At 38.3% G+C, this 15000-nt stretch overlaps 1 protein-coding gene across 6 annotated transcripts in view; it reads left to right on the plus strand.

Moving 5' to 3' along the window:
- LOC106872908 (papilin) overlaps positions 1–15000 on the plus strand; it is a 147947-nt gene that overhangs the window by 110317 nt on the left and 22630 nt on the right. For 4 of the 6 annotated variants that reach the window (XM_089346503.1, XM_089346505.1, XM_089346504.1 and 1 more), the window contains exons 26-28: positions 51–254; positions 825–998; positions 2051–2245. In XM_089346503.1, coding sequence (XP_089202629.1) covers positions 51–254; positions 825–998; positions 2051–2245 — 573 coding nt within the window. Of the gene's footprint in view, positions 1–50; positions 255–824; positions 999–2050; positions 2246–10093; positions 10340–11494; positions 11714–15000 lie in introns of all 6 variants that reach the window. The other 2 variants (XM_089346501.1, XM_089346502.1) reach the window with 1 other exon arrangement.

Here is a 15000-nt window from a genome sequence, read left to right on the forward strand (position 1 = left end):
GACCCCTAATCACACCCAGTACAATGTTTGACCCTTATGTAATTCTACAGGAATATGCCAACTGAAGCAAGATTCAGGGACATGTTATGCCTACAGCAAGCAGTGGTTCTTTAATATGGCATCGAAACAGTGTGAAGAATTTGCCTATGGTGGATGTGGAGGCAATGCCAACCGATTTGCTACTTTGGAAACCTGCCAGAAGGCATGCCAACCGTTCCTTGGCAAACCCACGGTTCCGATCAAGAAAGAGAAACGTAAGATTTCTGATGATTATATTTACCAATTTCTTTGGTTCTTGTTATATTGGTTTTGTTGTTATTTTGTTGTTGGTGCACGGGTTAGTGGTTACAGTGTCAGGCTCATAATCATGAGGTAGTGAGTTCGATTCCTGGACCGGGCTGTGTGTTGTGTTCTTGAGCCAGACGCTTTATTTCATGTTGCTCCAGTTCACGTACACACATGCACATACACATACACATGCGTATGCACACACATGCATGCATACATATATATGCACATACATACACACATGCACGTATGCATACATATTTACATACACACATGCACATACACACGCACATACACACACACATGCACATACACACGCACATACACACACACATGCACGCAAGCATTCATATATACGTACACACATGCACATACACACACACATACGTATGCACATATACACGTACATGCACACGCACACATGCATACATATATACATATGCACATACACACACACACACACACACACACACACACACAGAGAAATGCTACTGTTATCATTTATCTAAAGCCAACGGTGTTCCCTACCATTTCAGCTACGGATGTTTGCTCTTTACTTGAGAAACCAGTACTTTGTGACGCCATCGGCCCATCGTGGTACTATAACATGACAAGTGGTACTTGCCAAAAGGCACCACCAGGGTACTGCTTAAGTAACCGCAACTCTTTCAAAACAAAAGAAGCTTGCAAATATCTCTGCGACCCCAAAAGTAAGACCTCTTCTTCATTTTTTTCTTTTCTCATATTCTTTTATTCCTTTGTTTGTTTCAGTCTTTTAAATGTGGTCACGCTGGAGCACAGCCTTAAAAAGTTTTAGTCGAAGAAATCAACCCCAGGACTTATATTTTTCTAAGCCCAGTACTTATTTGATCGCTTTATATATATATATATATATATATATATATATATATAAATTGTTGTTTCCATTCTCTTTGGAATTACTTTTTTCCGTGGTTCGGGTTTGGCTGCCCTCTCTAGCATGTAAGGTATCCTGTAGAGAGTCACCTCTCTGTGTATAAATACTATACACTTTTACATATGAAAACATGTTGTCTATTGACTTTTATTACGCATGCTAACCATCGGTATGAAAATTTTAAAAAGTTTTCTACCCTTATAATTTTCACAGTATATCGTCATCATCATCATCGTCGTCGTTTAACGTCCGCTTTCCATGCTAGCATGGGTTGGACGATTTGACTGAGGACTGGTGAAACCAGATGGCTGTACCAGGCTCCAATCTGATTTGGCAGAGTTTCTACAGCTGGATGCCCTTCCTAACGCCAACCACTCAGAGAGTGTAGTGGGTGCTTTTACATGTCACCCGCACGAAGGCCAGTCAGGCGGTACTGGCAACGGCCATGCTCAAAATGGTGTACTTTATGTGCCACCTGCACAAGAGCCAGTCCAGGGGCACTACATATATATATATATATATATATATATAAGAATTTAAGGATTGGAGAAAACGCATGTTATAATTGCATACTTTATTCCTACATATGTTTCAAAGGATTACAACCTGTGTGATCCATAGGGATCTGTGATATTAAAATTATGACAACAAGAGAATGATTGAGACTTCGATATTATGTAAATAGAGGAATTTATCTGTAATATAATGTGAAAATTATTCGGTTGCCATAATAAAACTCTGAGTTTCGGATGTCGGGGGTGAAATCTGTTCCGGCATCTCATCAGTTATCAAGCCAATCACACTCGCTCTCACTCACTACTTTTTTCATTTATCCCCCATCACCAGTTCTCTGCCAGATGCCCGCTGAACCAGGCCTGTGTTACGCCTATATGCCCCACTACTTCTACAACAAAGACACCAAACTGTGCGAGAGGTTTGTTTATGGAGGATGCGGGGGAAACGCTAACAGGTTCCCTACCGTTGACTCCTGTATGGCCGTTTGCAAGCCAAAGGAGGAGAAATTGCCCCTGACACCATCAGGTAAGTGAACCCTTAAACCAATATCATTCTACTAGATCTGCCTGCTTTATTCATTTACGCACTCACTTACTCTCTCTCTTTTTCTCTCTCTCTATTTATTTGTCTATCTATCTGTCTTTCCCTCTCTTTCTCTCTCCCTCTATTTCTCTTTATCTCTCTTTTTCTCTCTCTCTATTTATTTGTCTCTCTATCTGTCTCTATTTCTCTTTCTCTCTCTGTCTTTCCCTCTCTTTCTCTCTCCCTCTATTTCTCTTTATCTCTCTTTTTCTCTCTCTCTATTTATTTATCTCTCTATCTGTCTCTATTTCTCTTTCTCTCTCTGTCTTTCCCTCTCTTTCTCTCTCCCTCTATTTCTCTTTATCTCTCTTTTTCTCTCTCTCTATTTATTTATCTCTCTATCTGTCTCTATTTCTCTTTCTCTCTCTGTCTTTCCCTCTCTTTCTCTCTCCCTCTCTTTCTCTTTATCTCTCTTTTTCTCTCTCTCTATTTATTTATCTCTCTATCTGTCTCTATTTCTCTCTCTCTCTCTCTCTGTCTTTCCCTCTCTTTCTCTCTCCCTCTATTTCTCTTTATCTCTCTATTTCTCTCTCTCTCTCTCACTTTCTATATTTCCTCATCTCTCTGTCTCTTAGTGTGTCCTGAGACACTTTGCTTGTGTGCATTTCTATCTCTCTCTTCTTTTCTTAATCTCTCTCTCTCTCTCTCTCCATTACCCTCCCCATTCTACTAGCTAAACTAAATAAATTAAATAAATTATTATTATTACCATTATTATTATTATTATTATTATTGTTCAGTAGTTTTATTTTCATAACGTGCTTTCACTTCACTACCGAGCGCAGCTCTGTGCGCCTTGGGTATGTGCTGTGGTTTGCTGTGGTGCTCTTATGTTTACTACCATTATTATTATTATTATTATTATTATTATTATTGAGTGAGAGAGCAGTGCGTACCATCAAAGTGACACTGGGGTACAAATATACAAAGCCCAGTACACCCATCATCACTACCTGTCTGATAAGAGTACACCAGGTACATGCATCACAACCATATGTGCATGACATGGTGATCTCATATCAAGATAAACAGCGCATGACCTTACAGGTGGGGCCCAGTTAGAATTTTCTTCAGGTTGAGTAGCCCATCTTATGAAAACTCTCAGCTTCATTTTGCTGGGTATGGCGGAAAATCTCAACTGTCCGCAGCCAACAGACTAAGGTGACACTTGTTTTAATTGGTCATGCTTCTTCAAGAACCCAGCGAAGAATTCTTGCAGTTCCAAGCAATGCTGATTTTTGTTGGTGTTCTATCTTCACACCTGCACCGATCATTTTTGAACCATGTTGGCAGATGAATGGTGATACTCCCAAGTGCACCAATTACCTATTGGTATCACGTCTACTCTCCTCATCGACAAAAACCTTCGTATTTCCCACTTCAGGTCGTCATTATTATTATTATTATTATTATTATTATTATTATTATTATTATTATCATTATTATTATTATTATTATTATTATTATTATTATTATTATTTATTATTATTATTATTATTATTATTATTATTTATTATTATTATTATTATCATTATTATTATTATCATTATTATTATTATTATTATTATTATTATTATTATCATTATTATTATTATCATCATCATTATTATTATTATTATTATTATTATTATTATTATTATTATTATTATTATTATTATTATTATTATCATCATCATTATTATTATTATTATTATTATTATTATTATTATTATTATTATCATTATTATTATTATTATTATTATTATTATTATTATCATTATTATTATTATTATTATTATCATCATTATTATTATTATTATCATTATTATTATTATTATTATTATTATTATTATTATTATTAGTAGTAGTAGTCGTAGTAGTAGTAGTAGTAGTAGTTGCTCTTGTGACCAATGTTCTCGGTTATCCCCACCCCGCCTGCTTTAAAAATTGGTGAAATCAGAAAGCTGCTGTTATTGCTGTTGTTGTTGTTGTTGTTGTTATTAAGGTGACGAGCTGGCAGAATCGTTAGCACGCCGGGCGAAATGCTCAGTGGTGTTTCGTCGGCCGCTACATTCTGAGTTCGAATTCCGCCGAGGTCAACATTGCCTGCCCATCCGTTCGGGCTCCGATAAAATTTAGTACCAGTGGAATATTGGGGGTTCAATGTAATCAACTATCCCTCTCCCCCGCAAATTTCAGGCCTTGTGCCTATAGGAGAAAGGATTGTTGTTGTTGTCCAGAGCGATTGAATGGCACTACATGAACTCGTGCAGTGTCCAGGTGTTGTCTGATTGGTGGAGTTATGTCAAACAGCTGTTGTCGCGTGTAGGACGAATCCGATTATTTTGTGAGTCCATTGCAAGGATCAACCCATCGTCCACCTTTGACTGACCAGGACAGGCAGTGGTCCTCTGTGTTGCTGGTTACGGTGAAAAGAGGCTGTGTGTGTGGTGGTGGACGAGGCTGAAAGGATTAAACAAAGACCCTTTCCTCTTCGGTGAAGCGCTCATTGTGCTTTTCAGGTTCCACTTGGATTGGAAAGTGAAAGTAGAGAGGGAAAATGCAGTGAATTTTTGAAAAAGTGATGACTGTGACGAGAGTGGTTAGGGTGAATGGACCTGCTGTAAACGAGCACCTGTTGATTGGAGGACAAAAATTGGGTGAGTGAAGCCCTAATTGAATTTTTCAAGTTCCACTTGGAAAAGAAAGTGAGGGCACAGAGAGGCAAGTTTTCTTTCTCACAGTGAATTTGTGGAAAAGTGATGAGTGTAGCAAGAATGGACCTACTCTAAACGTGCACCTGTTGATTGGAGAACAGCAATTGTGTGTGTGAAGCCCTCATTGAGTTTCTCCTATAGGCACAAGGCCAGAAATTTCTGGCCTTGTGCCTATAGGAGAAAGGATTATTATTATTATCATTATTATTATCATTATTATTATTATTATTATTATTATTAATATAGAAAGGATTGAGGTAACTCCTCCTGAAGATATAGAGTCAAAATTAAAAGAAGAGTGCCATTTGTTATCTGGTGAACGATATTTCGACATCTCGTGTGTCTTCAACTGGTTCAAAAAATAAATTTGTCAATCTACTTCATTTTGGTTAATATAGAAAGGATTGAGGTAACTCCTCCTGAAGATATAGAGTCAAAATTAAAAGAAGAGTGCCATTTGTTATCTGGTGAACGATATTTCGACATCTCGTGTGTCTTCAACTGGTTCAAAAATATTATTATTATTATTATTATTATCATTATTATTATTATTATTATCATTATTATTATTATTATTATTATCATCATTATTATTATTATTATTATTATTATTATTATCATTATCATTATCATTATTATTATTATTATCATCATTATTATTATTATTATTATTATTATTATTATTATTATTATTATTATTATTATTATCATTATTATTATCATTATTATTATTATTATTATTATTATTATTATTATTATCGTTGTTATTGATATCAACCATTAAATGAATAACGTTACAGTCCTCCAGTCCGCTAGAAATAACAGTCAGATCCTCCTATAATCATATCTTCCTGTCTTAAAAATGTATTCATGTCTGTCTGTTTGACATTCTTACTGGATTACCCCCTTTCTCTCTCTCTCTCTCCCCTCCCCCTCCGCCTCCTTCTCTCTCTCTCTCTATCTCTTTCTCTCCTTCTCTCTTGTACTTCTATTACTCCCTCTGTTCATTCTGTCAATCTGCCATTCCACTATTCTACCATTCTATTAATCGTATATTCCAGCATCCCACCATTCTTTCTTCGTATGTCATGCCTACATGCACCGAATAGCATGGCTCTTGTAATTTTTTTTTGGAGCAATATTCACCACTGATTTCTTGTGCTGTTTGCTGGTTTAATCACAGTTTATTTTGTGTGTCTCTAGCTCCTCCACGCTTATCTTTGAGGCAAGGGCCTTTTGTTCTACTGTCTTTGTTTCAATTAATCTTAAAAATAATGAAAAAGTTAATAAAATACGTTTATGAATTTGTTTTGCAAGATTCATGATGTGAAATCATGTTGAAGCAGATATTGTTATATTTCAGGACGAGCATTTTGCTTTTCTTGTCAAATAAACACACGCTCTATATATTCATTCTTCACTTTTTTGTTATTGTTCTTGTTTTATCATATGAGTATTGTCTGGAAATCTTCCATCACACATCTGTGACTTCTTCAGTGACTCTTCCATCCACGTGTGTCCTCCTGTTCTGATGTGACGAAAGATTTTATCTTATGCCTGTTCTCTGGAAATCTTTCATCACACATCTGTGACCTCTTCAGCGATCCTTTCCATCCACGTGTATCCTCCTGTTCTGATTGAAAAGTCACTGAAGAGGTCACAGATGTGTGATGGGTATTGGGATTGTAGTTATCCCTTCAATTAGAAAGATAGATAGATAGATAGATAGATAGATAGATAGATAGATAGATAGATAAATAAATAGATAGATAGATAGATAGATAGATACATTTCTATCTATCTATCTCAGTCTATCTATCTATCTATCTATCTATCTATCTACCTATCTATCTCAGATAGATAGATAGATAGATAGATAGATAAATAAATAGATAGATAGATAGATAGATAGATAGATAGATAGATAGATAAATAGATAGATAGATAGATAGATAGATAGACTGAGATAGATAGGTAGACAGATAGAGAAATAAATAAATAGCTAGACAGGGAGACAGAAAGAAAGAAAGATAGATAGATACATTTCTTTTATTAGCCACACAGGGCTCAACGAAGATGGGACAAATACAATGTAGAGCTTTTCTTTTTGGGAGGAGGAAGAAAAAAAAAAGGGGGGTCGATCAAAAGGGATCGTAGGAAGGAAAAGGGGGTAGTTCGATCAAAAGGGATCAAAAAAAAAAAAAAAAGGCCGATCAATAGGGATCGTGTATCACACAGTAATGGTCTCGTGTAAAAGGATGGGAGGACAGTTTAGGTTTGGCCGTGGAAAGAAAGTCTACGGAAAAGACCACGGTAACCTTAGTCAATATTCTCATTGAAGAAACTATAACAGTAAGTGACTCTCTTTTGCCTTTTTGTTTTATTTTTTTTTTTCTTGTTCATAGGGTTATGCTCAAGATGGCTCCGTCGTTCACACGTGCCATCCTTGCTACATTCACCCATCTTTTTTTGAAGCATTCACTAGACAAGACTTCCCTTTCTACTCTCACCTTCCTCTTCAGGTGATACTTGAAGAAGTTGAGGAGAGATTGCCCAGAGAGGAAAGTCTTTGTCTCTAGACCTTTCAGACGCGTCCACCATACACATTCTTTCGCCATAGCCACAAGTACGATGAAAATAGCTCTTCCTTCCCGTTTAAAGGAAGGAGGCGCGACAATATTCATGATAGACTCGGCTGATAGACCGACTCGTCCCACACGCGATAGCAGTTGTTCGACGTAAGCCCACAGCTCGGAAATGGTGGGACACTGTACGAGTGCGTGCAGCACGGTTTCGTCGCTCTGCCGGCATCTCGGACAGGTCGGCCCCGTGTTTCTCGAGCCATGCCTGTAGAGCTTATCCCGAACGGGTAGTGCTTCTCGATAGCACTGCCAGGCCAGGGATCTCTGGAAGTTGTCCATAGGTCCCGGTCCGAAGGTTGTCTTAAACAGGCGGGTCAGGTATTCCTCGTCGACGCCCAGGTTCGCCCCGAGATCGTCGTCGTACCTTCCCTCCACTAATCCACTATAGAATGCGTTAGTTGTGATGCAGTCGCTCAAGGTTGACCCGGGTTGTTGGAGTTGCCGAAGAGCAGCGCGACACTCGCGGTGCCATTCGCCCTTCCTCGGATACATAGAGAGATAGGTAGATACATAGATAGATAGATAGATAGATAGATAGATAGATAGATAGATAGATAGACTGAGATAGATAGGTAGACAGATAGAGAAATAAATAAATAGATAGGTAGATAGACAGACTGAGATAGGTAGGTAGATAGATAGATAGATAGACAGACAGATAGACAGACAGACAGACAGACAGACATACAGCTAGATAGATAGACAGTCATATATGTATGTCATCATTATCATTATTATCATCATTCTTCACGGTGGTGCACCAGCATGACCGCAGCCACTTGGCTGAAACACATAAATAAATAAATAAATAAATAAATAAATTCTTTAATGTCTGTTTCCCATGCTGGCATGGGTTGGACGGTTTGACCAGGGCTGGCCAGCTGGAGGGCTGCACCCGGTTCCAGTCTGATTTGACATGCTTTCTACAGCTGGATGCTCTTCCTGACACCAACCACTATACAGTGTATGTTGACACCAGCACTCTTTACGTGGCACCGACGCGACTGCTTTTTACATGTTACTGGCACGGGACTCTTGCAGGCCAATTGTCTTCCCCAGTGGGGAAGCGGCCCTAAGACTTTTCGTTGTGCCAAGTATCTCGTTACTTTGTCATCTCGTCTGAAAGGCTCTCTATCCCGAGATCGTCCTTCCGTGTTTATGTTATTATCATTATCCGTGTGTGTTTTTGTTATTATTCTTTGTATTACCATGTTGTCGAGGCTGTATTGAAGGACTGCGAAAGTCTGAGGTCATTTACTTGTAAATTTACCCTGCTTCGTGTTTGGTCTCCAAAGCTTCTATATCCAAGGAACAACGTAATGAGGCGAGAAGAGACTGGACTCGTATTTCTCAAAATAGGATTTCCTGAAACCCTGAGTTTCATGAAAAATTTCCATTTTTGAAATGGATAAAGTGACTTTTAATACACTTTAGTAAAAATTCACATTATAAAAATAACAATTTGATTTACCATTTCCAAAATAACAAATTATTGAATGAATTCTCTCAAAAAACAGTTATTTCATTTAATGTCTTAAAAAAAAAAAAATTAAGGAAATTATTGAAGTTTTGTAAAATATTGGTGTGGGTTGCAGGGTTTATTGAAAAGGGGTTATTTTAAAATGATGAGGGCAAGGGCTGACTATGAAATATAGGTAAAGGGCTTCATGACCCTTGAAAAACAGATGAGAGTTCTGCAGTAAAATATTATTAGGAAACTGGCATTAATCAACGATTTTGCCAATCCAATAATCCAAAGTTTTACAAAGCCATTAATCCACAATTCTCTCAATCCACTAATCTGTCATTCTCCCATTCAACTCATCCACTAATGCACAATTCTACCATTCCATCATTCTTCCATTTTGCCAATTCACTAATCTACTATTCTACCATTCCACCAATCTATATTTGTATCATTCCATTGTTCTGCTAATCCATTAATCCACTATTCTACCATTCTGCATTTGTATCATTCCAGCATTCTACCAATCCATTAATTCACTATTCTACCATTCCACCAATCTGCATTTGTATCATTCCAGCATTCTACCAATCCATTAATTCATTATTCTACCATTCCGCCAATCTGCATTTGTATCATTACAGCATTCTGCCAATCCATTAATCCACTATTCTACCATTCTACCAATCTGCATTTGTATCATTCCAGCATTCTGCCAATCCATTAATCCATTATTCTACCATTCACTCAATCCACTAATCTGCTAATTTACCATTCCATCATTCTGCCAATTCATTAACCCACTATTCTACCATTCTACCAATCCACTAATCTGCTAATGCACCATTCCATCTTTGTGCCATTCCACCATTCTGCCAAATCACTAATTGAGTATTCTACCATTGCACAACTCTACCATTTCACTAATCTGCTACTCAACCATTGTACAAATCCATTAAACCGCTATTCTACCATTCCACCATTCCAGATATCTGTTCTCTACCAAGAGAGACAGGAATATGTTATGCTTACAGTGATCAATATTACTTCGATATGGTTACAAGGACGTGTGAAGAATTTGTGTACGGAGGTTGCGGAGGAAATCCCAACCGTTTTCCCACCCTCCAAGACTGTCAGAAATTCTGTTCCCATTTTATCGTAAAACCTTTCTCCACCACCGCCACCGCCACCACCACCATTACCACCACCGTCCTATCTTCCCCAGCACCAGCAGGTTAGTATTTACACACACTTACACTTACACTTAACACCTACACACTTTTATCATTCTGCCATTCCTTCAGCCCCAAATCTACCATTCTGTCGTTCTTCCGATCCTTCTCTACCATCCAATTATTCCAACGTTATTCTACCAATTCTGACGATTTCATCCAAACACCATTACATGATTCCACTATTTTCAGCATTCCGTCATTCTGCTATTCTGCTTATTCCATTATTTCATCATTCTACCATTCTAACCTTCAGATTAGTCATATCATTGTACTTTCTTACTACCATTATACTATTCCGACATTGTTAAATTCAACTATAGAAGTCCTTATCTTCCCCAACATCAGCAGGTTAGTAGTATCTAGCGCCGACACGCTTTATCATTCTGCCATTCTTTCAGTCCAAAATCTACCATTCTGTTATTCCTCCAATCCTTCTCTACCATCCAATTATTCCAACATTATTCTACCAATTCTAACCATTCCATGCAAACACCCATTACATGATTCCACTATTTTCAGCATTCTTTCATTCTGCTATTCTGCTACTTCCATTATTTCATCATTCTGCCATACTATTCTTCAGACAGAGTATTCTGCCATTAGACTTTCTTACTACCATTATACCATTCCGACATTGTATAATTCAAATTATATAAGTTCTACACTCAACCATTATTTTACTTCTCTACCATTTCACCAATTCTGTCAGTCTGTTATTTTCTAATCTAGTATTGCACCATTATACCATTCTGCTAATCAACTGGTTTAATAGAACCATCTGGCACCATGGGCCCCTTTAGGACCCCTTCTTTCTTTCCTGGTATTCTTGGAGGCCCTCTAAAACAAGATGAGCACTGACCTTCACTCCTGGTTAAAAGATGAAGAAAATATACACCAAAGGACCATACCATACCACCATTCCCTCACTTCAATATTCTGTTCATCCACCACTTTACCATTCTACTGTTCTTACTTACCAACGTCTCACTATTTACCATTTTATAATTCCATCGACCCTTCCAACCTCTAAACCACCATTCTACCATTCCAACAAGCAACGCTCTACCAATCTCCCATTCTGCAATTCTAATATTTCATTCATCTGCCAATCCACTAATATGCTATTCCGCTATTCTACCATTCCACCATTCCAGATATCTGTTTTCAACCAAAAGAGTCAGGGATATGTCTTGCCCACTTGAAACAATATTACTTCAATATGGTTACGAGGCAGTGTGACGAGTTTATCTACGGTGGTTGTGGAGGAAATACCAACCGTTTCCACAGTCTCCAAGAATGCAAACAATTTTGTTCTCCCTTTATCATAAAAGTGCCTTTCAGCACTACTCCTTCTCCTTCGGTGCCACCGATAGGTCAGTATGTAATACATGTGTGTTTACATGTGTGTATATATATATATATATATATATATATATATATATATATATATATATATATATATATATATATATATATATATTTGTCTGTCTGTATATATATATATATATATATATATATATTTCGTATGTGTATTTCGTGTGCAAGATTCTTGATGTGGATACGTGTGTTGAAAGAAATACAATTAAACCTTGGGAGAGGCATTATGCCGGTAATTATTACCGGCATAATGCCTCTCCCAAGGTTTAATTGTATATATATATATATATATATATATACATATATATATATATATGTATATGTATATATGTGTGCATGTATGTATTGTTTTTGTCAGTGTTTCTACATTGTCAAGGATGCTTTCAAAGGTTCTGAAATCCAGGTTTATTCCTTAGCAAGTGTCACCCCCTACGCTACTTGGTGTTCACCACATTTATATTCCATAACACATCAGTGGTGAAAGAACGGAACTGTCAGAGTTTGGTGTATTATTGTGGCCGATGCCGGCGTCACATAACTAGCACCCATGCCAGTGGCACGTAAAAAGCATCTTTCAAGCATTGGGCCTCATGGAGGCAATGACAAATGACCAAGTCCCTTGGCGATATGCCATGCTTGAGAAGAAGACCCCCATCAAGCCAAGTGAAATCATAGTTATGGCCGATGCCAATGTCATGCAACTGGCAGCACATGAAAGCACCCATTACACTCTCAGAGGGCATCCAGCTGTAGAAACCCATGCCAAAGCAGACCGTAGAGCTGGCTGCAGTTCTCTAACTTGCCAGATCCACAGGTCAAACCAGCCAGTACATGCCAGCATAGAAAAATAGGGACATAAAATGCTAATGTCATCATCATCATCATCATCATCATTTAACATCTCTTGTCCATGCTGGCATGGGTTGGTCAGTTTGACCAGAGCTGGCCGTCTGGGGGAACTGCACCAGACTCCAGTCTGATTTTGGCATGGTTTCTACAGCTGGTTGCCCTTCCCAACATGCCAACCACTCTGCGTGGTGTGCTCGGTGCTTTTATGTGGCACCATACAGGTGCTCTTGCGTGGCACCGCACAGGCACTTTTACATGGTATCGCACAGGTATTTTTATGTAAGATTGTCACAAGTGCTTAACACCCCCAGCAGGATCGGTCTTAACACTTCCACTGCAGGGTCTACCGTTCCATTTTCGGTAGGATCAACACAAGATTACTCCATCCATCCAGAGAGAGATAAATATCATTTAATGTACACAGGATTTCACTGTGCCTTACAAATAGTTTCATGCCCTGATGGTACAGTAGTTGGACGAGCATGCTATATGGCATTGTCTGAATATTGTACTACCAGAGCATGAAACTAAATGTAGCTGACATTTGAATCTTGTGTTTATTAAATGCTATGTGTGGTGTTGTGTGTGTGTGTGTGTGTGTGTACCATGCATGTGTGTTGCCATCACTCGTTTACTCATGTGAAACAGGGACCCCTTTACAGGCATCATCTAAGGGTCTTTGAATGCTTCCAGCAGAGATGTTGGCTGGTCCTTGCAGGGTTCCAGACATGGCAGTATTGGGTGGAGTCGACTTCCTGAGCACTGAGGTGACCGAGACCTTGTCTGGACGAAAGGTCGGAGGATCCCTAAGCAAATACTACATGGCAGTTGTGTTTGCGGAAAGTGTCCCCCCAACAGAAAGCAAGACTATGATTTAAGGATGATGTAAAACCCTCGTTGAAGATTTGTGAGATACGGGAGATTAACTGGGGGAAGCAATGCTCGTCATTGTCACAAATGGATGAGACAAGTAAAGGAAGGAATGGGTATTTTTGAAGAAAAACAAGGCAATTGAAAACATACCACCATTGTAATGAATGGGCTAAGCTTAGCCTGCAATATTTGTGGTCATGTATATATTTATCAAAAGCTATATACATATATTTATCATTATAAATATATATATCATCATCATCATCATCATCGTCGTCGTTTAACGTCCGCTTTCCATGCTAGCATGGGTCGGACGATTTGACTGAGGACTGGTGAAACCAGATGGCTACACCAGGCTCCAATCTAATTTGGCAGAGTTTCTACAGCTGGATGCCCTTCCTAACACCAACCACTCTGAGAGTGTAGTGGGTGCTTTTACGTGTCACCCGCACGAAGGCCAGTCAGGTGGTACTGGCAACGGCCACGCTCAAAATGGTGTATTTTATGTGCCACCCGCTCAAGAGCCAGTCCAGCGGCACTGGCAACGATCTCGCTCGAAAATCCTACGAAGGCCAGTCAGGCGGTACTGGCAACGGCCATGCTCAAAATGGTGTATTTTATGTGCCACCCGCACAAGAGCCAGTCCAGGGGCACTGGCAACGACCTCGCTATAATGTATCATCATCATGATTTAACATTCATTTTTTCATGCTGTCATGGGTTGGACAGTTTGACAAGGACACATTCGACCTATTATTCATTTTATCATCAAATAAATTTTACAAATTTGCAGGTTGATTGTCATATTTATTGACAATATTTTACATACGTTTACAATTCAAAACGGCCACCATTTGCTTTCGCCAGTGTCCTTAATCTTCTCTCAACTGGAGTTCATATCTTCTTCAGCACATCTTCGTTTAAACAACTGGACTACAATGTCCTAAGCGTTTCTCTTCACCCTCTTATTGACGGCTTCAATGATTCTCCCAGTAAGAACTGAATGGTTTCATCATGGAATTGTATTTAGTGAGGTTTTTTTCACTCCTTAAAAACAATTTTCCTGCAAAGCATTCAACTGTTTTATCACCTCGCAATTTTTTTATCTCAGACATTCTCGAGGCTACAATTCGTTCGTGTGTTTTTTTTTTTTTTTTAGCTGCCGTGTTTATTTAGTTACGGTTAATCTTTTGGCATTCAGATTTCGTTCTCAAACGAAATGCTTATTTATTCACATTGTTTTGAATTAATCCCTTCAGCACTTCTGTCGCTGCTGAAAAAGAGTGGTTCTGTCGAAAAGATGTTGAAATCACAATACACTCTAATTCATATATAAACAATATGCATGTGTTTTGTTAGTTCGTCGGCAGACTACTGTTATAGGCATAAGAGAATATATTCCATCGATTTACCTGGTGTTAACACCTGGAAAGTCATAGACAAGCAAGGTAACTCACATCAACTCACATTGCAGGAATGTTAGACATCGATGTTTTGTAATTTTTGTGACTTTCAATACCTCATTCATATTTGAATATATATATATATATATATATATATA

Source organism: Octopus bimaculoides, chromosome 30 (genome assembly GCF_046866305.1).
Source record: "Octopus bimaculoides isolate indiv1 chromosome 30, ASM4686630v1, whole genome shotgun sequence".
Taxonomy (NCBI): domain Eukaryota; kingdom Metazoa; phylum Mollusca; class Cephalopoda; order Octopoda; family Octopodidae; genus Octopus; species Octopus bimaculoides.